This window comes from Choloepus didactylus, chromosome 19, assembly GCF_015220235.1.
Source record: "Choloepus didactylus isolate mChoDid1 chromosome 19, mChoDid1.pri, whole genome shotgun sequence".
Taxonomy (NCBI): Eukaryota; Metazoa; Chordata; class Mammalia; order Pilosa; family Megalonychidae; genus Choloepus; species Choloepus didactylus.
This window is the reverse complement of record NC_051325.1, coordinates 45,263,562-45,289,734: the sequence shown is the minus strand read 5'-3', so window position 1 is coordinate 45,289,734 and position 26,173 is coordinate 45,263,562. Positions and strand designations below refer to the sequence as shown.

The following is a 26,173-nucleotide window of genomic DNA, read 5'->3' as shown; positions in this document are numbered from 1 at the left end:
TGGATCAGATTGGGTTGCAGGGATTTCAGGCACTAAGTCTTGCAAAAAAAATATTCCCTTCATGTGGTGAAAACCTGCCTCCCTTTATATGGGGATTATTCATGTCATTTTTTAAAACAAATTCGGGGTTAGATACATTGTAATTGCAGTGGCTTGTTTAATTCTCTCTCACAGCTAGACTATAAGCTCCAGGAGGTCAGGAGAGGCACTTTTCTTCTCTGCTTTGTCCTCATTGCTTTGCAGAGCTCCTGAGCCCCATTCCCAGAGGAAGGAGAGTGTGGAGCCACCATAGAAACCACTCCCAACTTGTTGCTTCCCACTCCATCGTGCTACCTGTAGCTCACTGATATTTTTAAAGCATTACGTCTCCCCTGAAAGTCTATGTAGTTTATTCATCCTGATGTGTAATGGTTAAGTATTAAAATGTGTAATGCCAGATGACCTGGATGTAAATATAGTTGTGGAGTCCCATACATAATCACAATTGAATCCATGTGCACAGAAGTGCTTAATAATGGAGCTCTTTGCTAATTAAGAAAATTGGAGAGTAAACCTCTGAATAGAGGGAAAATAGATTGTCTCCCTTAAAGGAAACTATAGAACATCACTTATTTTTATGACATCTCCCCAACAATGTTCAGGAATTCCTTCATTTACTCAACCAGTACATATGGATCCTATTGCACTTCCGAGTAGTTGCCCTCCAGGAGCTCAGGATCCAGAGGGGAGTGAAGCGTGTATGTGATAGCGTCCCTTTAGCAGGCACTTCTTCCTGTGGATCAGGTAATGAATTGACACTTCACTTTATAATAACCCTAAAGGTAGATATCATTGTCCTTTTTTTCTGAAACTCCAAACAGTTAATTGGTCTGACCCAAGTCCCATGGCCATTGCAAAGACAGGATCTAAACTCAGGTTCATCTGATTCCAGTACCCTGTCTTACCTATTGTGCTTTGTTGCTTCAATTAAAAATTCTTCCTCTATCACGAAGAAAACAAATGTTGGGGTCTGGTGCAGGAGTCTCAGCCTAGAACTGGTCTTTGGCGCCCAGCACTCTGACAGGTTCTCCACAAGGTAGACGCCACTGTTGCCTGGTGAGCATGTTGCTTGGTGGTGACAAGCACTGTGGTTGTGCCGGTATGACCAACTGTTCTCAGCGTCTGAGGGAGAGAGAACCTTCAGGCAGAGACCCATGGCAACTACCTGCACTTGGACTGCTCCTGCTTCTTTATCAAGCACAAAGGGCAGAGTCAGGAGGCGTGCTATGAGACCCTAGGCCGGTAGGCAGAAGGCTTGCCTGCTCCGGGACCCTTTGTGGAGCTAGGGACAGAATAAGCCAGTGCAGAATCCTGGTCAGTTGCCCTCAGCTGGCCACCTGCCACCCAGTCACCTTCAACATCTTGTGTTCTTTGTCCATTTCCAGGGGTTTCTCCCAGAAAACAAGTTCAATCACACCCTGCCTGAGCCTGTTCTTCGAGATGCAGGCCCCCGCAGAAGGGGCCGGCGGCCTCGGAATGACCTGAAAGCTCCCGCCATTGTGGCAGACTCTCCGTCCGGAATGGGGCCTCTGTTCATGAACGGACTGATTGCTGGAATGGACCTGGTGGGACTTCAGAACATGAGAAATATGCCAGGCATCCCTCTCACTGGGCTGGTCGGGTTCCCAGCCAGCTTTGCCACAATGCCTACAGGTGAAGATGTCAAAAGCACCTTGAGCATGCTGCCCATGATGCTGCCGGGAATGGCCACAGTGCCCCAGATGTTTGGTGTCGGGGGACTCCTCAACACACCCATGGCAACTACCTGCACTTCGACTGCTCCCGCTTCTTTATCAAGCACAACAAAAAGTGGTACATCAGCAACCGAAAAGACCGCAGAAGACAAGCCAAGTAGCCGTGATATAAAGATGGATAGTTTAACTGAAGACAAGCCTGATCCTAGTCCATTTTCTGATCAGTCTGAACCTGCAATAACTCCTAGTAGTCCAGTGGCTTTTAACCCATTTCTCATCCCAGGAGTGTCTCCTGGACTCATTTACCCATCCATGTTTCTCTCCCCTGGCATGGGTATGGCTCTGCCATCCATGCAGCAGGCCAGACACTCTGAAGTAGTAGGTCTAGAAAACCAGAAGAGGAAGAAGAAGAAAACAAAAGGAGACAACCCGAACCCCAACCCAGAGCCTGCTTCCAGGTCCGAAAAGGAACCAGGGAGTGATCAGAACTGCTCCAAGCCCAGTGCCCCTTTGCCCCCAGACAGAGAACATGTGGCACAGGCTGGAGAAGGGGGACTCAAAGACTCTAACAATGACACCAATTAGAACTTTTTTCATTTAAAATTTATTGTGACTTGTAAGTTTCTTATCCCATAAAGGTTTGTTTCTTCCTCACTTCACCTTCATAAGAACCTGTGTTTCCATAAGTAATATTACCTACCTAATTTCCTGTCTGAGAACTATGGTAAAAGATGTTAATAGTTGCAGGGTCTTGCCACTTCATTAGATAAGTGTCGTCTACCTAGTCTAGGAGGCACAGAATTTTCATTCTGTTATCCAGTTCATTCCAGCAGTCGTAGTTAATACAGTTCTTGGTGACACGCCCTAACCCCTTCTCCTCCAAGAGGGAAAATGACAAAAGAAAGTTGTCTAGGGATTTACCATTGAAGAGTTGAAGAACAGAGACATAGAGTAGCTCTTTTTACTGTGAGCTATGTTGAATGGGAAGAATGTAATAGGGGAACCAAAAAGCACAGAAAAAAAGTGCTGGTGTGTACTTTTGAGTTAAAATATTTCCCTATTTTATCATGATTACTAAATGAGTAGTAATAGACAGAAGTATATAACTAATGGTTGAAAATACATATATTCATTTCTTTATTAAAAAAAACCTTACTATTAGTAATATAATTTCCCCCTTTGTGGTTTTTCAGATACCCGCAGCAAGAAGAAATACTGACTAGGCATTATTTTACATATATGTATTACTCCTCCCCCACCCTACCCCCCAAAGTTAAAAGATTATTCTCAGTTTGAGAGACTTTTATGCACCTTGAGTTCCTGCTGCGACAGGTGGGGTGACGAGGCTCCCACCCCCTAGAGCTACAGGCTGCTGCACAAGCACACAGCTCACACCCTGCTCTGACCACAATTATTCTTAACAATTCTTAAGAATTATTCTAGCCACTAATTTTTATCTCTGGATTTAAAGAACACAAGGACCTAGTGGATTTTTATTTTGTGCTTTCCTTCACCAAGAATAATGCACTTTCTGAAGCCTGTGAGAAAATAGTCATTCAACACTTTTACACTTGCTGAGTCTTTTATTCAAGTAATTCGAGGTTGTCAGAACGTGTTTATCACCTTTTATAACATGACTGTGAAAAGGTCCCTTCTTCTCTCCATTGCTTCTCTATTCTTTTATGTTTTACAGTGGTATCCAAATTCCAAATTGTCAAGTTAGTTGAGACTATATTGCAAATTAACATTTTCTCTTCCTCAGTAGTTTAGGAACCTTGCTAGGCAGATCCTGCTTCAGCAGCACTTATCCCATTTTCTTTCTCCTTCCCACTCTTATATCCCTTTCAGTAGTTTTACTCTTTATTGGCAGTTCATGCTCTGAGTGAGACTTGAAATCAGCTCATGGTTCAGTACTCTGGGGGCACAGGGCCGTGTAGGGCGATTGGAAATGTTGGAAGTGTCGCTATTATCAGTTTCATTTTTTGTTGTCACAATTTACTGTATTTTTTACTCTTTTTGTTACAGTTTTGCTAATTTATCAGAAGGTCCAAAAGTTTGACATAACTATTTCAGTTTGCATTATTTATTTATGATGCTTTTGTCATTGTCTTTTATACATTTGGGATTATAAATTATGTAAATGTTAAAATGAGCATCTCAAAGAAGTCTGTTAAATCGTGACCGAAAAATCAGTCAGATGTATTTTCCAAAAGTGGAATCCCAGTTCTATGAATCAGAGATGTAAATCAGAAATTCGGTAACTGATCATATAGGAAAGAATCCAATAATTGAACAAATTCTATGTAATGACATACTTGTAGAATAGATGGTATATGATGCTGACAACAGATTTCTTAGAAATGCTGCTATCTCTATTTAACTAACATTTTGTTCAGTTTTGCCTCCAGTGGAAGCGGAAAGGGTTTTTTCAGCTGTTAAATCCTAAAAATCAATATAATTTATTTATGTAAAAAAATCACTCAATCAATATATTTTTGAACCTTTTAAGTACTAATTTTCTTTTTATCAAGTAGAAAAAATTGTATTTGCCCTAAATCCTTAAAATACAAATGCTATAAAAATTCATGTATCTTGAAAGCCTTACTGCAAATGAGTATTATAGACATCCAGCAGAGTCTGGGGTTTTCTTTGTTGTCATTGTTGTTGTTGTTTTGTATGGAAAAGCTGCTTATCCCAGGTTTCACCTATAACTTTTAGTAGGTCACAGGGTTCAATATGGATTTGATTAAAAAACCCACCAGCATGCTAAATCCCTTGTTATATCTTATCAAACCTGTATGTTAACTCTCTGGGTGTTTAGGCTTATCTTTGACTGCTATTGTGACCCTGTTTGCAAAATGAAAATGACACTCTGTGGATTATTTGCTCTGTAAGGCATAAGTGCTTCTTATGATTATTTTGATGGTTCCAAGAGCAAAAGCCAAATTTAAACTCTCTTCGGCACACTTGAACCTTTTCATCGAATTCCACTCACAGCCATACCTTTCCTTGATCCTCCTTCACCCCATATCTTACATAATAAATTGTCTGTGGTCTTGATCCTGGATTTAAAAAACAAAGTTTAGAAGTGAAATTTGTATTTGAGGAATTCAGTGGCACTTGGACATGTCTTGCTGCTGGGGCATTTCTGAATACATCATATGTGCACAGGAATCAAATCTGCTGTCCTTCCTTGGTGCCTAACTTGTGCTGGGCACCCTGTGAGGGCTTGTTAAATATCTGTTCATGTGGGTTGGCATGACTTTTCTCCACCTACCAGAACACTGGAACAGGTGCCATAGAGGGGATGGTGGCAGGACAGCATCCCACATCCTGACTTGGGGCCTGAAAGCTTCTCAGCTGATGCCTCACAAACACCCCTTCCTTACGCCACATATTAGAAGTCCCAACTCAGATCACATAGCTGGAACTTCTGGGGGGACTAGACTAATGTGGGTTGGAGCAGATCCATTAAACCACGGCAACGTCTCAGCAGCTGAAGTTTTTAAGAAGTAAATGATCGTTAGTTTTGGGAAGCATCACTTCTCAAACCCCAGAAGGGCTGGGTCAGAATTTATCAATGAGCCTGGCAGGAAAGTCTGCTGAAGCCTCATGCAAGACTGACGGCAGGTGGCCAACCCAGCCTCACCCCTTCTTGGTTCCTTCACAACACCTGGCACCTACTATGTACCAAGAGATGGGTGGATGGATGGCCTGAAGCATGGATGGACATGTAGATAAGACTGGTGGATGGGGTATCCTTGTGGTAAGGCCTGCTACAACTTCTCAACTAAGAATTTGTTACAGGCTTTATAGATCTCTGATTAAGACTTAGCCTTCTGGAGAAAGTAATTATGTAGGCAGAATAAGTCATAAAGAGTATTGGTTTCATTCTTTGCCTCAAACCTTGCCCCAGTAGATGCTACCTCTTTGTATGAGGGCAGAAGTGTACAGTTAGCCAGTGCATTGGGCTAGTATTATGTGTGTGTTTGCCATAAGTGATCTCATTTGTCCTCACAGCATTTTGGGAGCTGGGTAGAGGGATGCTGGCATCAAGTGTGCCCTAACGAAAGTCAGCAGAGAGGCTGCCAAAGATACCTCATCGATCACAAAGGACAGAGCTGGGTGGACCCCACAATCCCACCGGTCCTAGGAGGCAGCACCCTGGGTGTGTAAGGTTGGAACACTTGAGCTTTTGTGATACCAGTCTAGGACCTCTCTACCTCAGAGGCCAGAACTGAGTGGAGAAATTATATGTGGGAAAATTGGCATTGGAAACAAATGGAACACTCAAAGTGTCACACCCTCTGGAAAATGTTATGCTTGTTTCATTTACAGTGAATTTCTTAAAATGGATTCTTGCAAGAATTATCATTTATTTGCCTGATCAGAGGCCATAGAAGGATTTCTTTCTTAGGTCAGAAATGGGGTTCTCCCAGGACCGGTGATGAGGACTGTGGTTCTAGACTGTGGCTATGCTCTCAGTTTCTCCCAAAGAAAGCACAGAATGGACCTGGCATTAGCCTCAAAGCACTGCAGGAAAGAGACCCTCTGGCCTGCCTCCATTCCCAAAGCCCTGCACTCAGGAAAGAAGGGGCCATTCCACAGGGGCCCATTAGTCTTGGAGGACTAACGGGATAAGGAGGCTATTGTCGGACAGAGGAACAGATCCAGGAGCCTCCCTCATTGTAGGGTTACCAGATTTAGGTGTAAAAAGACACCCAGTTAAATTTGAATTTCAGATAAACAATGAAATTTTCTATTATAAGTATATCCCATGCAATATTTGGTACATACTTTAAAAATTGTTTGTTTACCTGCAATTTGAATTTTAATAGTCATGCTGTATTTTATCTGGCAACCCTACTCGCTGTTGATAGCATATGTTTACCTGTCATTTCCTGTGGGTGAGGCTTGTTCAAATTGCTTCATGGCTGTATATTCAATCCCCACAGTAACTGTGAGTTAGATACTGTTGTTATGATTTTGCAGATGAGGGAACTGAGGTCCAAAGAGGCTGAATCACTTGCCTAGTATCACCCAACTGGTAAGTGGCAGAGCTGGGACTTGGGGTCTCAGAAAGACTGACTTCAGAGTTGTTTCCTGACCAGCAGGGAAGCCAAGATGGACATCTGTAATCTGATGCCTGGAGCAGGCTGCCCCAAAGTTGACTAAAACAGCAATAAGCGCTAGTGCACTAGTACGAGCAAGGGGAGAGGGGCTGCTTTAGCCCATGCTGCCTCTGGGCTAGAGCTACCAGCTCTGAGGCTGTACTTGGGAGGCAGTTAACCCAGGGAAGAAAACATTTCCCTCCCATCCCTGCCATGATGTTGGAGGCCTCTGATTCCAGGGACCAGCCCGAGAGACATCCTAGAAGCAGCATCCAATCTTGGAACATGGAAAAAAGGGATGGCAGGGTCGTTTGGGTAACTCCTGCTCAGCTGAAAGGACCTGGAGATGGGGTGTCCTCTGAGACTGAGAGGAGACAGGCAAGTTGCAAATGATGTAAGATGAACTTCCTTGATAGCACACCTTAAAGACCTGAGTTAATTTCAAGTAGAAAGTTTGAGTAACGGTTTGGAAGCACAACTAGAAATCCCTATTGGGAGAGTGGTGATCCAGCCTGTTGGTGTGAAAACTGCCCACTTCTTGCCCTAGGGCATTCATGGATCACCCAACCGCTAACTACTTTGGCAACGCATCTGCCTCCCTCCCCCATGCCCTGGCCATAATCTTCCTCCCACCCAGGGCAGCTCAACCAAATCCACCACTAAATGCTGTCAGTGAAGGAAGAAAGGATGGTGGCCACAGCACTTAGTGGGGCTGCTCCTTGTGCTAGGCCTTGACATTCTGAGTGGAGTCCTACCATGTTCTGCAGATGAGGAAGCAGGCACAGGTAGGTTGTCACCTGCCTTCAGTAGCACAGCCAGGGAGTGGAAGAACCAGGATTAGAGGTGGGACTAAGTTTCTGACTCCGGGCCTTGGCTTTGTAGGTGAAGCCTCAGGCTCAACCTACTGCCTTCCTTATGGGTCAGCCTATCGCCTTCACCTGTTTTTATACAACCCCTGAGCTAAGAATGGATTTTCCATTTTTTAATAATTGAAAAAAATCAAAAGAATATTTCATGATATGAAAATTATATGAAATTCAAATTGAAGTTTTACTGGAATGCAGTTACTCTCAACCCTTTAAGTACTGACTGTGACTGCCTTCACACCAGGACAAGAGTTAAACATTTGCGACAGAAACGATATGGCCCTCAAAGCCTAAAATATTCACTGTGGCCCTTTGCAGAAAAAGCTTGCCGATCCTTGCCCAAGAGCATCACTTTTATTCACAGGTTCAGTGCAAAAACTAATTTAAAATATTTTTGTATCAACTCAAGCATGGTTTTTCTGTTCATCTGTATCAGATAGTTGAATATGATTCACATCCACTTTTAAGATCAAACAGGCTTCAAAGAAACACTGAACTTTGAGCATGCCTCTTGAGGGACCGCCTCTAAGTCCCCAAGGAATACTTCACTTTGGAGCGAGAGTTCAAGCTGTCCTGCCCTGCCCTCTCCCGCTTCACGCGTGTCCTGTTGTGAGCAGAAGAGGAGGGCATATTTGGAGAGGCCAGCCAAAGAGAGGAGGCAATCTTTAGAGAGAGGACCCAAAGAGGGCAGGAGAAGGAAGGTCAGAAGGACATAGCTTTGGTTTATGGAGCAAGAGGCAAAACCACCCACAACCTGGGAAGGGGGCCAGCCAGAAAGTCCTTGGTAGGTGATCTAGAGGTTGGCCTACCTGCAGAGTGCACAGGAGGGAAGTCTCCCAGGAAGACTGGCCTGACAGATGAGCCCCGGCGTTCATCACGTTTCCCAACTGGAGTTCAGGCAACAGGCAGGCTGGACGCTGGGAAGCTGAGTCCAATCGAGCAGTAGCCCCGAGCCATGGCCCAGGCTGACTGGAAGCCACATCCTCGGAAGCAGAATCAGAGGAAGACAGGAAAGAGCAGCTGGGACAGAGTCCACGCAGGGAGTCAGTGACTTCCCATCTCCCCTTCCCTCAACTTGTGTCTCAGGGAGGCAGGCACACTTCCTTGGCCCACCCTATGACCAACTAGATCTTTGACAGCTGACAAGCTGCTTCCAAAGTCACTGGGCCCTTAGAAACTACTTGGAGACTTGGCTCTCCGGTGGTGTGCCAAGCTAGGCTGTGCTAGGAGAGATACTGCCCCTGCTGCGAGGGACCTCAGAGTCTGGTTGGGGCACAGGATTGACCCAGGAACTCTTAAGCCCACTGGACAGTGTCCTCTACTGACTCAATACAGGTAGAGGGTCTAGAGACAGCTGATGGATCGCCACTTTGCCTTCAGGTCCCCTGCAGGCCAGTGGGAATTGCAGAGCAGCTCTGGTGCAGCTGCTCTCTGCAGTCACCATGCAGTTGGGGGCGATGGCAGAGGGGTGGGAAGAGAAAGAGAGGAAGTACTACAATTTTCAAAAAACGGGAGAAGAGGGATTCAGCTAACTGCAGCCTAATAAATTTAATATCAATGTAGTGCACAGAATTGTAGAAGGAATTTTTTAAGATGTGCCCTGGGTTTCCCAAGACCAAATCAAACCACACTCACTTCCTATCCCTTTTTGGTATGACTATTGGATAAAGAGAGCAACTCCTGGTATTTTTCATACTGATGGACAAAATGGAGAGTTGTGGGCATTTGTCCCTGCCCAAATAGCTGTACCTGAAAGGCACTACAAAATGGGGTTCCATCTGGGGAGTTGTCATTGGCCCCTGGGCTCTTTTCTCAAGATATGCCAGTGTTTGTAAACTCAAATGCCTACCAGGCAAGACAGATGACATACATGACTGACATGGGCCAGACCGGAGGACTGGAGAGTGGACATGTGTTGCCTTGACTCCACGGGACAGCTGCTATTGGCTATAGCCAGTTGTTGCCATGCCAGAATGTGGGCCCCATGTTCCCTAATACCTGATTTTTTTTTTTTTTTTCAACAGAAGATAGAAATTCAAACATTTATGGGAGATCTCTAATTTTTACATATATGCAGTGGATTCAATTAAAATAATAGTAAGCCACTGGGCAGACAAATATCTGTCTGCAGGTTGGGTCCAGGGCACAGCGTTAAGTTTGCTAAGTGAGGAACTGCAGAGCCAGGGGCACTGAGAGGCTCCTGATGCCATCAGCAGGTGGTGAGAGTGGGGACATGAAATCAGGGCACATTTGAAGAGAGGTAACTGTCCTGTCCCTCCCTGGATGTCCAGCTGACCCTCCAAAGGAGAAGCTCAGGAGAACTGGGTTAATGTGAGGCTGGCAGGAAGTGGAAGGGGCACCCCGGAGGGGTGAGCTCTCCACCAAGGGGATACCCAGGAAGTGTCTAGTGCCACCTAGGGAGACGCTGGGGGTTTTCTGATATCAGATAGGATGCTGGACTGCAGCAGCTTTGCAAATCCTCTTAGACCCCATGGCTAATCTCTTATTAAGCCCCTTGACTCCAGGGACCGCAATGGTGTGCGCCCCTGTTACACCACTTCCTCAGGGTGACAATTGGGCCTCACCTTTCTTGCCCTCAGCATTTGGGCTCTCTGAGAATCCTCAGGGACTCCCAGAGCCGGCCCTTTTCCACAGCCCCCCTGCAGGCAGGAGCTGGAGAAGAAGGAGCGAGGGGGGGTGGGGGGAAGCGTCCAGCTGCACAGGATGGGCTGCGGCTCTGGACTGCTGAGGTATGAAGCCTCTTTCCTGGCTTTGACCAAGAGGTGGCCAGACCAGGAAAATTCTAGACAGAACTCCCATGCCCCACCCCACCCCACCCCCCAGCTCTGATCCAGACTTTTCCATCCTCAGCATCCAGACTTTCCAGGCCAGCAAGAGCCGGAGGCTCTGATGAGGCTGGGTGAGTGCCTTCAGGGAGAGTGCAGGCCTCTCAGGTGGGCTACAGGGACCTGACGGAAGCCCCACCCCAGCCCCTAGGTCCCACGGGTTGGAGGACCCTCCTATCCTCACCCCAGTCCCTTGCCCAGTTTCCCCATCAAGAGGCAGGACATATATCCGGCAAGAGGACTTCAACTCAGATATGCCTTTCTCTCTAGGCCAGTGTTGGTGTGCATCAGAGAGAAGAGAGGGGGGACTGAGGAGCAGGTACTCTTGCTGGCTCAACCCCTACAGCCACTCCCTTTCTCCAGAGAAGTTGGGGAGAATTAGTTTCCCAGGGAGGAAGGGATAGAGAGGCAGCCTCCTTTCCTGGACTGAGGGGCAGGAGGGTTCAGAGACCCCGGCCTACACCACTCCTAGCACATGACCCAGCAACACAGAACAAAAGTGGAAGGTCTGTGTTCCGTTTGCCCAGCTCCACCGGCCCAGCCAGCCAGCCTCTATAAGGAGCACGAGTCAAAATGGAAAAATCATCTGCCCAAATGTAGTACTTTCTCTGCATAGTTATTGAAATCCTGACCTTGTTTTGTTTGTTTATATTACTGGTTGTTTACTCTTTGGCTTCACTCCCCCTTTCAAACTAAGCCAGTCTGTGATCATTTCTCAGGGACAAGATATGACAACAGACAGCAAAAACCAGATTCTCTGTTTGGCTTTTAAATTTCAAAATCCAGTCCCTAGCCTGGACACAACACAATAGGTAAGAGCAAAGCTTCTCAGTACTATCCTCCCCCTGTCTAGAAAAAGATTCCAGAGGAAAGAAGAGATGGAGAGGTTGGGGGGTTGGCAGGGATGGGACCCAAGGAGCCAGCCTCCTTGAGCCAGTGCTGTCGGTTTCCAGCACCCTGGAGCCTGGTGGAGCCAAGACTGGACCTGCAGACCCCCTGGTCTCTTCACGAGAGCCCTCTGCCTGCCCTTCCTGGCGGAGCTGTGAGCACGGCCTTCAGCAACAGCCCACACGGCTCCCGTTGGCAGACCAGGGAGAATGGCTTCCACCTGTGCCCTGAGCTTTGGCTCCAGATCAGTTTGACTCACTCCATTGGACAGCCCTCCTTCCAACATCCTCAGCTGCCCCTAAGACCCTCGTCCAGATGGAGGGTGGAGCCCCAGATATTTAATGGGGTGATAGCAGTGCGGAAAGCCTCCACACTGGGCTTCAGTACGGCTGGGAGGAACCAGCCCGAGGTCCCCTTCTCCCCAGGTCAGGTCAGCAATAGGTAAAACTACCCTGTGATCGCAGCACTGCTCAAACCCTGACTTTGTGGGCTCCCTGCAGGCGAAGACCAAGGGGAGACCAGGCCTCAGAGCCTGCTTCTGTGAGTCTGTGAGAGACGGGCAGCAGCACCCATGCCTTGCAGGGGTGGCAGCCCAAGATTGTCCACAGAAAGGTTATTAGGGCCCAGGGACAGCCGGGTGAGAGGGGCTCAGGCTCCCTGTTTGCTCAGTGGGTTTGAGCCGCCTGTTCCCTTGGGTCCTTCCCAGCTCTGCCACCCTGGCCCTGAGACCCTGAGTGTGCAGAGTTCTCAGACTAAGCTGACCTCGGGTTGCAGCCCCTCTTGGCTGAAGCTCAGCTGACTGATGGTCCCGTTTAATCTTGGACATTGGAACGGAGGTCCTGAGCCCCCCAGACAGGGTCCCCACCTTCCTGTTAGGCTATTTCCTGTGAGCCTTTTTATAAAAAGTTCGGCTGGCAGCCAGGGAACTTTTGGAAAATGTATGGGCCTAGCCAAGCTGTGCAAACCTGTCTTCCTCCCCGAGCTGAAAGACTCCAGGTTGTTCACAGACAGATGCGGGGTGTGTAGGGGGGGGGGCTTGGGGAGATGGAAGGAAAATGGTTTGGGAGGCCTTGCACACTGCAGAGCCCCAGAGCTGCCGCCAGAGGTGAAGTAGGGAGGCACGGCTATAGGCAGCGGATGGGGCTGGTACCCGGTTCCTTGTGTAAACACACACATAAAACATTTGAATGCAGACACAGTTATGCTGATACACAGGCATGCAAGCGTGTGTAGACATATGCTCATGTATACCAAAGCATGCACATGTTCACAAGCAGTCCTACACATACAGCTACAGAGAACCGCGCAAACATGCTCACACAGACACTCACAACCAAGTACACACATGCATAGACACCTAAATACATGTGCAAGGATAAAGACAGATAAGTACCAGGTCAAACCCAGGAGGCAGGAAGAGGGCTTGAACACCCCAACCCAACTCCCTGGGGCCCAGGACACACACCCACACACCCACACACCCACACACACACACACACACACACACACACACACAGCACGTACATGCATGCACACCCTGGGAGGGAGCCACTTTCTTCATAGGAGCTTTTGGATCCAGAGCAACATGCAATTGAAACCTTGTGCTGGGAAAGAAAGCGCCTTTGTCTGCTGGGACCAGGGCTGGGAGCAGCTGCCAGGCCCCTCCAAGATAAGGGCCAGGCCAGTTCCTTGCCCTGGGGTAGAAGGTCAGGCCAGGCCTGGGATGGGGATAGTGGTGAGGGAGCTGAGGCTCCAGCAGGCCCTGCCACCAACCCTGAGACTAGCTGGCTGCACTAAGCCCAGAAAGTCAGTCATTCCCAGCTCTAGCCAGTCTGCCCCCTGACCTTAGTCTGGCCCTGTCTGCAGAACGACTTGTGGTTCTGACCTCTTGCCCTGGTGCTACACTGACCCAGACCAAAACCTGGCTTGGTCCCAAGCTCCACACTTGTCATGTGCCTGTGGCCTCATCTTTTTTAGCAGAGTGAGAAAAGGTCAGGATCTGCAATCAGGAAGACGTGGAATTGAGTCCTGGCTGTCACTCTCTAGCTGGGTGAATTTGAGAACATACCTACTCCCTCAGAGCCCTAAATTCCACCTCCCAGTGGTTCATGATCCGTGCTCAAAGCAATGAGGCAAATCATCAGTCTTGGGCCCACAACCCACAGTGGCTTCTCTGTGTGCACATCGTCTCCTAGGCTTTTGGTGCTCTCAGCCCCTGGAACCCCCACCCAGCACCCTGCTGCCTCTCCTGCAGCTCTGACCCCAGGGAGGAGGGCAAGACCCAGGCTCAGTCTCCAGGGCTGCCAGCTTTGGGGCTCCCGTTCCCTCTTTGGCCCCTTTCCTGCCTCCTGTTGCCCCTGCCTTGGCCCCTCAGGTGCCCAGTGCCCTTCTGAGCCTCTTCATCATGCTCTGGAGGCGCCTCTCACTCCTCCCCCTGCCCCAGGCCCCCCACCAACCTCCACTCCCTTAGAGCTGGGCATGCTGAAAGCCCCCGATCTCCAGTGAGAACAGCCCCATTTTCTAACCCAAGGAGGGGATTTGGCCTTGGGAGACCCTCCAGAGTAACTTAAGCACCATCTCCAGGCACATCCTCTCTTCAGGGCTATTCCAGGCCTTTTACCTGGTCAGTCATTGCTTCAACAAATGTCTACTGAAGGTCTACACTATGCCCAACGCTGTTCTAGGTGCTGGAGATGCAGCAGTGAACAAATAGACAAAAACCCCTGCCCTCGTGGGGCACACGCTCTGGTACCCCAAACCTCATGCTGCTTGTGATCCCCCATGTTTCCCCAGCGAGCGGTCATCTTCCTGCAAGCTCAGCCATCCCTTCTTCCTCTGTGCCACAAAACCCTGAAATGTCGCTTTCATAGTTCTTTTTCCGCCCTGGGGTCGCCCAGTAGGCTGGGGCTATGTCAAGGGCAGGAAGCATCCCAGGCCCAGAGCCTGGCAGGAGGCCCTTCTTATAGGCCTCAGCAACGGCTTTCACTAGTCGCTGGAGGAATTAATTTCTTTTGATCTTATTGTAACTTGGCACCTCTCTTTTAATGTATTTCTCATAAATACGTAATAGTTAAATTACTGTGTCCTTATTTTAATAAAATTGTACTGTTTTAGGAAATAGACTGACTGGACCTGAAACTCAGCTAACCAGGCAATGGGGAGTGTCCATTCAACTGCTCTGTCACTCAAGGTACAATTTATTTGTTCACGAAATATTGGTTGTCCTGGGCCAGACCCGAAGAGGGTAAGGGAGTCCATGGAGACCATCAGTGAACCCAAACAGGCGGTCAGAAAATGACAGTTCAGTGTGACAAGTGCTGGAGAGATTGATGACAAGTGTTGCAGGAGCCCGAGGCGGGGCTCTTTAGGGGCCAGGGTGGAGCAAAGGTTTTGCAGAACAGGGGACATTAGAGCTGAGCCTTGAAAGGGCAGTAGGATGTTTTCCAGCAGCAACCAAGGGGGGAAGGCCAGGCAGTAGGACCAGAATTCATGGTCATGGAACTGGGAAAGCATCTGATGTGCATGAAGGAGTAGCGGGATGTTAGGTGCACTGGGGTAGGGTGTGTCACGAATGGGTAGGAGCTTGTATGCTGCACACAACAGGTGAGGCTGGGGAAGACATTGGCACCAGATAAGTTTATAGATTCCAGGGAGCCTAGGGGCCCCCTGCCACATGGAAGGCAGCCCATCTCCGGCCCTGGAGCTGCCGCACTGAGGTATCGGCTCCCGTTCTGAACACTCCGGCTCAGCCCCACCCTACCCACTTTCAGCCTGCCCCAGAAATGATGGTTTCCTCATGTTCAAATTCCCCTTTATTACTGACTTAAAAATAATTATAGGAGGCAAGAATTCTTGTGCGGGCTCTTTATATATTAAGATTCTTGATCCTTTGTTATATGTCTAAAGTCTTGTCTTTTTTTTTTTTTTTTTTTTTCTGGTTGGACCTTTATCTATTGTGTTTCTTTTGTTTTCATGGAAGAAGCCTTACATTTTTATGTCGTCAAATTTGTCAGTCTCTTCATTTGACACCTTCTTAGAGAGTTGTTCCCTATCCTAAAATTGTGTAGGTATTTGGGCTCTTTTATGGTTTAACTTTTAACAGTTAAATCTTTAAACCATCTGCGGTTTATTTTGGTGTAAGGTACAAATCTAACTATTTTTTCCAAATCGTTAGCCAGTTTTCCAGTCCCGTTTATTGAGTGATCCATCATTTCTGCACTGGTTTGTTTATTTTTTTCAGATTTTCATTTCCCCCTTCTTTGAATTTTAAAGTTATACTTGCAAGCTAGAAAAAAAGAAGAAAGAGGAGGAAGAGAAGAGGAAGAAGAAGAGGGAGAGAGGGAAAGGAAAGGAGAAGGAAGGAGGAGGAGGAGAGAAGAAGGAAGAAAGAAGATCAAATGTTATGAAAATGTATGGCTTAAAAAGTGAAAGTTCTCCTGGCCCACCTCCCAGAGGTAACAGCTGTTAACACTTTGGTATATATATCCTTTTATTATTGGTGTTATAACACTCGTTAGGTTTCTCTTAAATATGGAGATATACAAAGAAGAAAACCCAAAATGGATAAAATTCTCCAGATAACATATGTTAACATAAAAATATGTTGACATTTTTTAAAGTACTGCATATGTAAGGTTAGAAAAGTCAAACACCCTGAAAGATATGAAATGAAAAATAAACACTTATCTCTTGCTCACTACCCTCCCTCGCTGAGTCCCCCTCCCCAGAGATAAGTACTATTAAATTTCTTATTTGTTTTGGTTTGTAATGCATTTCTTTACCACATTCCACATTTTCATCTGTAGATGGGTGTATTTCTGGACTTCTGATTTTCTGTGCCATTTATCTCTCTGCTCTTCTGGTGGTGGTACCATACTGTTTATAGTACTATAGTTTTAACACGATCTGGTTTTTAACATCTGGGGGGGCCAGTTCCACCTTATTGTTATTCATTTTCAGAGACAGCTTGACTATTGTACACTTATTTTCCATGAGAACCTTATATTACCCCCCTCCTCAATTTGACTGAAATTTTGTTGGAATCACATTAGCTTTATAGATTAATTTTTGGTAGTGAGTTTTCCTATTGTGGATAAGGGCCTATCTGCCTCTTTCTATGTCCTGCAGTCAGGTTTTGTGATTTTTCTTGTCCATGTCTTGAACAGCTCTCCTTAGGGCATCTTAATCTTTAACCCAGCTGATGTCAGCTGCAGCCACCTAAGAGGAAAAGGGTTGGAGACTTGGTCACTGTCTTCCCCCTTATGAAGGACCACTGGGTGTTAGAGGGAGTGGATGTGTTCAGCATGGCTCCAGCGAGTAGAACTCAGGCCAGTTGAGGGTCACCCAGAGGCCACTTTCAGCTCAGGAAGCAGAAGAATGTTCTATCATCTGTTGGAGCTGCAGGGCCATAGAACAAGCAGTGATGAACTCCTCATCACTAGTTCTTTTCCAGTGTTCCAGGGAGAGCATAATCTGTGCTGACGAGAGGCTTTGTGGTTGGTGGGGAATGTGGGGGGTTGCTGCATTACAAAGGCCCCGGGTCCTTCCACTCTGACCAAAGGGGAAGGCCCAAGGATTTTCAATACCCACCCTGTGCCACCCAGCTGGTTTTGAGGTGGGTGTTATTTCATTTTACTTTTGAAGACAGTGAGACTCAGCAAGGCCAAGTGAGTGAACAAGATCACTCAGCTGGGACTGGTACAGCTGGGATTGCAAAGCACATGCTCCCCAAGGGGCCACCCTGTGACTGTCCCTTGGGAGCCCCTGCTCAGGTCAGGGCCAACAAATGGAGGCTGGAACACGCTGCCAACCTTCAGCTGTAGGCAGGTGAGCGGCCCAGCGGCACTGGGAAGGCACCTCCAGCGTCTCTCCCATCCCTGGATCTGCATGTACGTCTGTCTCTACCCCTGGGCAGCTCTAGGCTTGGCTCACAGTGTCCTCAAGGGGCCAATGGGCTTCTTGATTCCAGGCTGCACATCTGGAAGTTGACGCTATTAAAACAAACCCCATTATATAACAAACGGACATCTGGAACCCATTAGCACTGAGTTTTTAGAAAAAGAAAATTGTTTTGGATGTGCTCTCTCTTAAGAACGTGGCAAAGTGCCCTCACCCAGGCTGTCCAGGAACCCGAGGACCAAATGGCCTCTCCTGGGTCCATTTCTCAAGGTTTCTCAGGCCAGGCCAGAGGTGAGCAGGGGCAGGTTCAGAGACGGCCTCCCCCTACCCCCTCCCGCCAGGCAGGCAGCTCCACAACCTCCTGCTGGCTCCATCTTTGGAAGGTCCCTTTCAAGGTTTATGTGACAATTCAGCAAAGACCGCAGTGCCCACCCTGTGCTCCCAGCTCCACCTCACTCACATGCCCCCTCTCATACCCACACTAGCCTAATTACTCCGTCACAGATTAAGAAAAAGAGCATGGACTGAATGGATTGAATGGACTGACCTGGATTCTAAACAGCAATGCTTAACATCTCAGACCTCACTTTCCTTGGACACCAAGCCCGAGCACCTTAGCTAGTCCCTGGAACTCCCTAGCACCCTCAGGTATCTCCCCTGAATTGTCTTTCTACCCCTCCTTCCCTGAACACAGGTGAACTGAGACTAAAACATTGCAGGGGAGGAGGGGATAAAGTACATATGACAAATGGGATAGTAATGGTGATCTCTATGAGTGGACCTTAGTCTAGCAATGAGGAAACTTTCAAATGAATAGTTTATCTTTTTTCCCCAACATTTTATGGTGAAACTTTTCCAGCATATAGGAAAATTGAAAGAATTGTACAATGGACAACCCATATATATCCAGCAGCTAGATCTGTGATTGTTAATGTTACTATATATTTTTTACATATATCATACTATATGCTTTTACATATGTCTCCATCTATTCATTCACCAACCAATTCAAAGGCAATTGCAGACTCAGACACCTTACCCCTCAACACTTTCCATGCGTATCATCAGCTAGAGTTCAATATTTGTTTCTGGTTTTCTTTGAGATGAAATTGACGTACAAAGAAATGCACAAATCCTAAGTGTACTATTCCAATGAGTTTGACACATGCAAATAACCTGTGTAACCCAAACCCTTACCACCATATAGAACTTATCATCAACCCCAGAAAGATCCCCCAAGCCCCTTACCAGTCAATCCCCACCTCTTCTCCCTCCAGAGGCAACCACTCTTCTGATTATTTTCACCATAGACTAGTTTACCTCTTTCAGAGTTTCATATAAATGAAATCATACACTGTGTGCTCTTTCATTTCTGGCTTCTTTCACCCAGCATAAGGCTTTTGCGATTCATCCATGTTGCTACACAAATCAGTATTTTGTCCCTTTTTACTGCTGAATGGTGTTCCCTTTTATAGCTATCCCACAGTTTGTTTATCCAGGGCAATTTATTCTTTAATAAAAAGGAATCATTTCTTAACATTTCACCCAAACAAATTTCCTTTATTTCATCCCAGCAATAGTGCCGACATTCCACAGGCATCGCTACTTGTCAGGGAGCTCCGGAAATATATGCAGATGTCTAATCATCTGGAAATGTATAAAAGATACCTCCTGAATTGAAAAGTTCTTAGAGATGAAATTATGTTAGTAACACATCATTTTTGTCCACCAAATGCAGCTGAACCTGTGATGTCACAGGGAACGTCATCTGTTTGGTTATAAACAACATAGTAATTATTATACTTGCTTTGGAGTCAGGCATCTCTGGGTTTGAGGCATATTCACTGTGTGATCTTGGACAGATCGCTTCCCTTCTCTGAGCCTCCCTATGTTCACCCAGGAAATGAGGCTAATAATCACTTCCCTTTGGTATACTTGGCAATTGAGCAAAGTAATGAGTGCGGGTGTTTGCTGTGTCTGACAAAAAGGAAGTGAAGGTTGGCTGTTGTGATTTGTCCCACTCAACAGCCATCAAGGCCATAGCTTCTTGTTCCGTAGGGCAGCATAAATGGATTTTAGGCAACAAAGAATAGAGAATGAGCTTTTTGCAGTCATCTGTAATTGCTGAGACTAAGAGGCCAAGCGGCAACGACCATGTCAAATCAACAAGCTGCCAAGATTAATTAAGTTGATGCAAGCATTGCAGAAGTGGTGCTTTAGGAGTTTCGTAAAACACAAGTGGTCAGATCCAACGGGCTTCAAGTCTGCACAAGTCTTGCACATGTTTGACCATTTCTATTTGTTATTTTGTTCCATTTGAATGGAGGAGTTCAGAAATTTGTTTCATGTTGTCATGATCATTTCTAGGAAAGTGTAAATTTAAATTTGATAGTCTAGGAACCCATCCTTTTAATTTAGTACTTTTCTTCTGACAAAGTAGGAGAAACACATGAACCAAATTGCCATCATCTCATTTATTTCAGAAATTTGTTTCTTCTGAAAGAAATATTTTTCAACTTTGAAGTCCTTAGGAATTGTTTGGGTTATTTTTGGCATAATTTATCCAGTCTGTCCCAAGTGGTTTTGAAATATTTGTAATTTCTCTCAGATGATAAACTTTTTTGGCTTTTAAAGACAATGTCTATAGTTTCACTTTGAAGCACTTTAGAAAAAAAAATCCTCTGATACATCATGTTATAAAGAAATTTAAAACAAAAGATAAATTCAAATTTGGAAACAGAGGTAGCAATGGGATAAACTGATCACCTGCAAATCAGTCTTTTTTTTTTTTTTTTTAGTTTTTAATTTTGAAATAATTTCATACTTACAGGAAAGTTGCAAACACAACCCAAAAAATAATACAGAAAATTCCAATATACCCTCTACCAGATACCCAGATTTACTAACTTAACATTTTGCCACATTTGTTATATAGTCTTTCTATCTGTTTCTCTCGCATCCTATTGATCTTATCTACTTATCTATCATCTTCTATCTATCTTTCTCTGTTTTCAAAATATTCGAGACTAGGTTGCATATATCATGTTCCTCTGCCTTTAATACTTTCAGGTAGATTTCCTAAGAAAAAAGATTTTCACTTATGTAATCACATTACATACAATTATCAAATTCAAGAAATTTAACATTGTTATAAAGTCTACAGTCTATATTTTAATTTTTTCAATTGTCCCAATAATGTCCTTTTGGGCATTTTCTCCTCTATTATTAGATTCTGTCTGGGATCATTTATTTAATTTAACTATCATTGTCTCTCTACTCTGTTTCTAGAAATTGTGGCAATAAATATATATACAACATTAGATTACCCATCTAACCACTTCCAAGCATACAATTCAATGGCATCAATCACATTTACAATATTTTGCTACCCTCACTACCGTCCGTTACCAAAACTTTTCCATCACCCCAGAAACCCTGCACCCAATTTGTATTAACTTCCCATTCCCCCTCACTCCCACCCCTGGTAACCTATAACCTACTTTTTGTCTTTCTGAATTTACATGTTCTAGTTATTTCATATAGATGGAATCATGCAGTATCTGTCCTTTTGTGCCTGGCTTATATCACTTGACACGATGTCTTCCACGGTTCCTCCATGTTGTGGCAAGTGTCAGAACTTCATTCCTTTGATTCCCATCTTCCTGAAAATGAGTGTTTTCCCAGAAGGTGTGTTGGTCCTTAGAGCAAAAAGGCATCTGAAGAGTGCTCATGTCACACCAAGACATGTCAGAGCCTTGGGTCGATACGCACAGGGAACATAAAACTTGGTAAAGCAGGCAACCGTCTGAATTTCCCAGCTGCTAATACAAATAACCATACAGTGGGTTGGCTTAGACGATGGGAATTTATTGGCTCATGGTTTTGAGGCTAGGAGAAGTCCAAAATCAAGGTGTCGGCAAGGCAATGCTTTCTCCCAGAAAACGCGTTCTGGGACTGGCTGCCGGCCATCACTGGTCCCTGGCTTTTCTGTCACGTGGCGATGTCTCATCCTTTCTCCGGGTTCTGTTGACTCCCAGCTTCTCCCAGTGACTTTCTCTCTATGTCTAAATGTCATTCTGTTTATGAAGGACACTGGTAAACCAGATTAAAGCCCAGCCTTATTCGTTTGGGCCACACCTCAACTGAAGAAATATCTTTTTAAAGATGGTTTTGGCTCTTCAGGGTCTCTTACCCTTCCATATAAATTTGATGATTGCCATTTCCAATTCTGCAAAGAAGGCTGTTGGAACTCTGATTGGAATTGTATTGAATCTGTAAATCAACTTTGGGTGGATTTGAATCTTAACAATATTTAATTTTCTAATCCATGAACATGGAATGTTCTTCCATCTATATAGTATTTTTTTAAATTTCTTTTAGCAATGTTTTGTAGTTTTCTGTGTACAAATCCTTTATATCCTTGGTTAGATTTATTCCTGGACATTGATTCTTTTAGTTCCTATTGTAAATGGAATTATTTTCTTGCTCACCTGCAGGTTTGAAGAATCATTTGTTGTAACTCCCCATGATCTGATGGTGTCTGAAAGTGGTTCAGTCACAGCTAAAGATGCACAGTGGTGCCCAGTTCAATGTGATATATACATATATACATATACATATATATACATATATATATATTTTAATGAGATTGTTCACATACCATACAACTATCCAAAGATCCAAAGTGCACAATCAATTGCCCATGGTACCATCATACAGCTGTGCATCCATCAGCACAATTTTTTTTCAATTTTTAGAACATTTTCATTACTCCAGAAAAGAGAGACAAAAAAAGGAAACTCAAATCCTCCCATACCCCTAACCACACCCCCCTCCATTACTGATTCATAGTTTTGGTATAGTACATTTGTTACTGTTGATGAAAGAATGTTAAAATACTACTAACTGTAGTATATAGTTTGCAATAGGTGTATACTTTTTCCTATATGCCTATTATTAACTTCTAGTTATAGTGTCATACATTTGTTCTGGTTCATGGGAGAGATTTCTAATATTTGTATAGTTAATCACAGACATCATCCACCACAAGATTCACTGTTTTATACATTCTCATCTTTTAACCTCCAACTTGCCTTCTGGTAACATACATGACTCTGAGCTTACCCTTTCCACCACCTTCACACACCTTTCAGCACTGTTAGTTATTCTCACAACATGCTACCATCACCCCTGTCCATTTCCAAATGTTTAAGTTCACCCTAGTTGAACATTCTGCTCATACTAAGCAACCGCTCCCCACTCTTTAGCCTCGTTCTATATCCCGGTAACTTTTCTTTCATGTCTAAGAGTTTACATATTATAATTAGTTCATATCAGTGAGACCCTGCAATATTTGCCTTTATGTGTCTGCCTTATTTCACTCAATGTAGTGCCCTCGAGGTTTCTTCATCAGCCCATTTCTTTTAAGATGGTTTTGTTCACACAACATACATTCCGTCTTAAGTAAACAATCATTGGTTCCCTGTATAGTCACGTATTTATGTATTCAGCACCATCGCCACTATCTCTATAAGGACATCTCCATTTCTTCCACAAAGAAGGAGGAAGAGTCAAAGAAGGCAAAGAGACGAAAGAAAAAGAGAAAGAGAAAACAAAACAAACAAACATAAAAACTTGACAGCTAGACTGCAACAAAAGGAAAGATAGCATTAACCTAAAGTAGAATAAAGAGTCAGACAGTATCACCAATGCCAGGAGTCCCATACCCTTCCCCATTCCCCACTCCCCATATGTATTTAGCTTTGGTATATTGCCTTTGTTATATTAAAGGAAGCATAATACAATGTTCCCGTAAATTATAGTCTCTAGTTTGTATTGATTGTATTTTCCCCCCAATCCCACCCTATTTTTAACACTTTGCAATGTTGACATTCATTCGTTCTACCTCATGTAAAAACATATTTGACCTTTTATTACAATCGTTGAGCACCCTAGGTTCCCTGAGTTACACAGTCCCAGTCTTTATAGTTTGTCTTTTCTTCTGGTGTCCCACATAGTCCCAACCTTACTCTTTCAACCATACTCACAGACATCTTTGTTCAGTGTACTTACATTGCTGTGCTACTATCTCCCAAAATTATTTTCCAAACCTCTCATTCCTGTCTTTTCCTTTCCATCTGCAGTGCTTCCTTAGTGTTTCCTGTACAGCAGGTATCTTTTTCACGAACTTTGTCATTGTCTGTTTGTCAGAGAATATTTTAAGCTCTCCCTCATATTTGAAGGACAGTTTTGCCAGATATAGGATTCTTGGTTGGTGTTTTTTTCTCTTTCAGTATCTTAAATATATCACCCCACTTCTTTCTTGCCTCCATGGTTTCTATTGAGAAATCCGCACACATTCTTATCAAGCATCCTTTGTATGTGATGGATTGCTTTTCTCTTGCTGCTTTCAAGATTCTCTCTTTGTCTTTGACATTTGATAATCTGATTATTAAGTGTCTTGGCATAGGCCTATTCAGATCTATTCTGTTTGGGGTTATGCTGCACTTCTTGGATCCATAATTTTATGTCTTTCATAAGAGATGGGAAATTTTCATTGATTATTTCCTCCATTATTGCTTCTGCCCCTTTTCCCTTCTGTTCTCCTTCTGGGACACCAATGACACGTACATTCTTGCTTTTCATTTTGTCCTTAAGTTCCCAGAGACATTGCTCATATTTTTCCATTCTTTTCTCTGTTCTTTTGTGTGTAGGCCTTCAGGTGCCTTGTTCTCCAGTTCCTGAGTGTTTTCTTCTGCCTCTTGAGATATGCTGTTGTATGTTCCATTGTGTCTTTCATCTCTTTTGTTGTGCCTTTCATTTCCATAGATTCTGCCAGTTGGTTTTTCGAACTTTCAATTTCTACCTTAGGTACGCCCAGTGTTTCCATTATACAGTTCATCTGTTTCGCCATTTCTTCCCTAAACTTTTTGAATTGACTTTTTATTTGTTGTTTCAATTCCAGTATCTCAGTTGAAGTGTAAGTTTGTTCCTTTGACTGGGCCATAACTTCATTTTTCTTAGTGTAGGTTGTAGTTTTCTGTTATCTAGGCATGGTTTCCATGGTTAACCCAATCAGGTTTTCCCAGAGCAGAACAGGCTCAGGTCCCAGAAGGAAGAAATATTTAGTATCCGGTTTCCCTGAGGGTGTATCTTAGAAAACTTGTACATCCTCTGAGGCCTCAGGTCACTGTGTTTTTCTGCCCAGCAGGTGGTGCCTGTCAGCCTGTAACTCCAGACTGGTGTAAGGAGGTGTGGCCCATGGCTATTTTCCCCCAGGCTCTGGGGTCTGGTTCTGCATGGAAGGCAGGTAGTAGAGCTGGTCCCCACCCCTTTGCACTTAGGGAAGATAGACCCCCTAGGGAGAGGTCATTAGCATTTGAATAGACTCTGCCTGTGCTCTCTCCACCCTTTTCTGGGTCAGCGCACTGGGAACTGAAAATGACTGAGGCTTTCTCCACTGATTGAAACAGAGACAGAAAGCCCCCTTCAGGGCCAGTCTGTGGCCACCCTCCAGCTCTCCAAGGTCAGTCATCACCCAAAGCTTCTGTCTACTTGTCGGGGATTCATAGCTCATAGCAAGCAGTCCATGTTTGTTAATTAAAACCCCAGTTGGAGCTCAGCTGAGCTACATTCACTTGCTGGGAGAGATCTTTTCTCTGGCACATGAGGCTTTGCAGCTCGGGCTGTGGGGGGAGGGGGCTTCCAGCTTGAATCCTCAGTTTTTATTTACAGATTTTATGCTGCGATCTCATGCATTCCTCCCAACTTAGGTTGGTGTAAGACCAGTGGATGGTCACGTTTGTCCCCCTGCAGTTATTCCAGATTATTTACTAGTTGTTCCTGGTTCTCTATTAGTTGTTCCAGGGGGACTAACTGGCTTCCACGCCTCTCTATACCACCATCTTAGATCTCCACCTCCAATGTGTTTTAAAGAAATGACTTTGCTTCCTGCATACTTCATCTTCATGCCACTTCAAAAGGTTTGGAAAACTCCTTAGAAGATACATAAATAGTGATGTGCCAAGAAGAGAACTGAGAGCATTTGAGGTTTCATTCCATTGCTCACAAAACTTTATTTCCAAAACCAAAAGATGTGCAGAACTCCTGAAACTTCCTACAATACCACTCAATTTTTTACTCATGCTAGGTGCATCATCATAGGCTTAATGATGCATTTTATTCAAATTAATTCCATTTCACTGCTGATTGTGTGTGCTGATTGATCCATCATCTCTTCAACATCCATGAAACCCAAAAACCACTCTTGAATTAAACCTCTTGGATGATGGCAGTCGGAGAGCCCCACTGTCCTCCTTTTCCAGTTCCAAACCTGCAACCAGAGCTTCCAGGGTCAGCCAGCAGCCAGGCCCTGGGATTGGGCAGGGCCTCTGAACTGGGAGGGCTGAGGTAGGGCTTAGTCTCCCTCTGGGCCAGACAATAGGGACCAACAACAGAGAGCCTTGGGTGAGAATCAGAACTCCATGGTTCCAGAGAGACCTTGGCCAGGGATCCACCAGAGGAGAGGCAGAGCCAGCAGCCGTGTGTGGTCCCAGGAGGACCTGTAGAATCCCTTCCTGCCCCTGAGATGGGGAAGCCAAGCAGCGCCCTCCTAAGGCACAGCAAGGCACAGTGGGCCTGGCAGCTGGCACCTCGAGGAGCCCACTGAGGCTGGATGACTAGAGCTGCTAGAAGGTAAAGACAATGAGGCTCCTGAGGGGGCCCAGCGGCCCCAGAGGAAGAGCCTGGAATTCACTCAGAATGGCCAGAGGACACGAGATGCAGCCCACCCGAGGACTAGAAAAAGGAAACAGAACAAAGTAATAAGAACA

General features: G+C 45.1%; 1 protein-coding gene across 8 annotated transcripts in view; it reads left to right on the top strand.

Moving 5' to 3' along the window:
- The window catches only part of CHD6 (chromodomain helicase DNA binding protein 6), a 293,252-nt gene extending 277,361 nt beyond the window's left edge, over window positions 1–15,891 (top strand). For 6 of the 8 annotated variants that reach the window (XM_037812432.1, XM_037812433.1, XM_037812434.1 and 3 more), the window contains one exon: window positions 1,425–4,864. In XM_037812432.1, the coding sequence (XP_037668360.1) occupies window positions 1,425–2,318 (894 nt within the window). In that variant the 3' untranslated portion in view covers window positions 2,319–4,864. Of the gene's footprint in view, window positions 1–1,424; window positions 4,865–14,558; window positions 14,635–15,684 lie in introns of those variants that run through there. The other 2 variants (XR_005213217.1, XM_037812438.1) reach the window with 2 other exon arrangements.
- The last annotated feature ends 10,282 nt before the right edge of the window (window positions 15,892–26,173 follow it).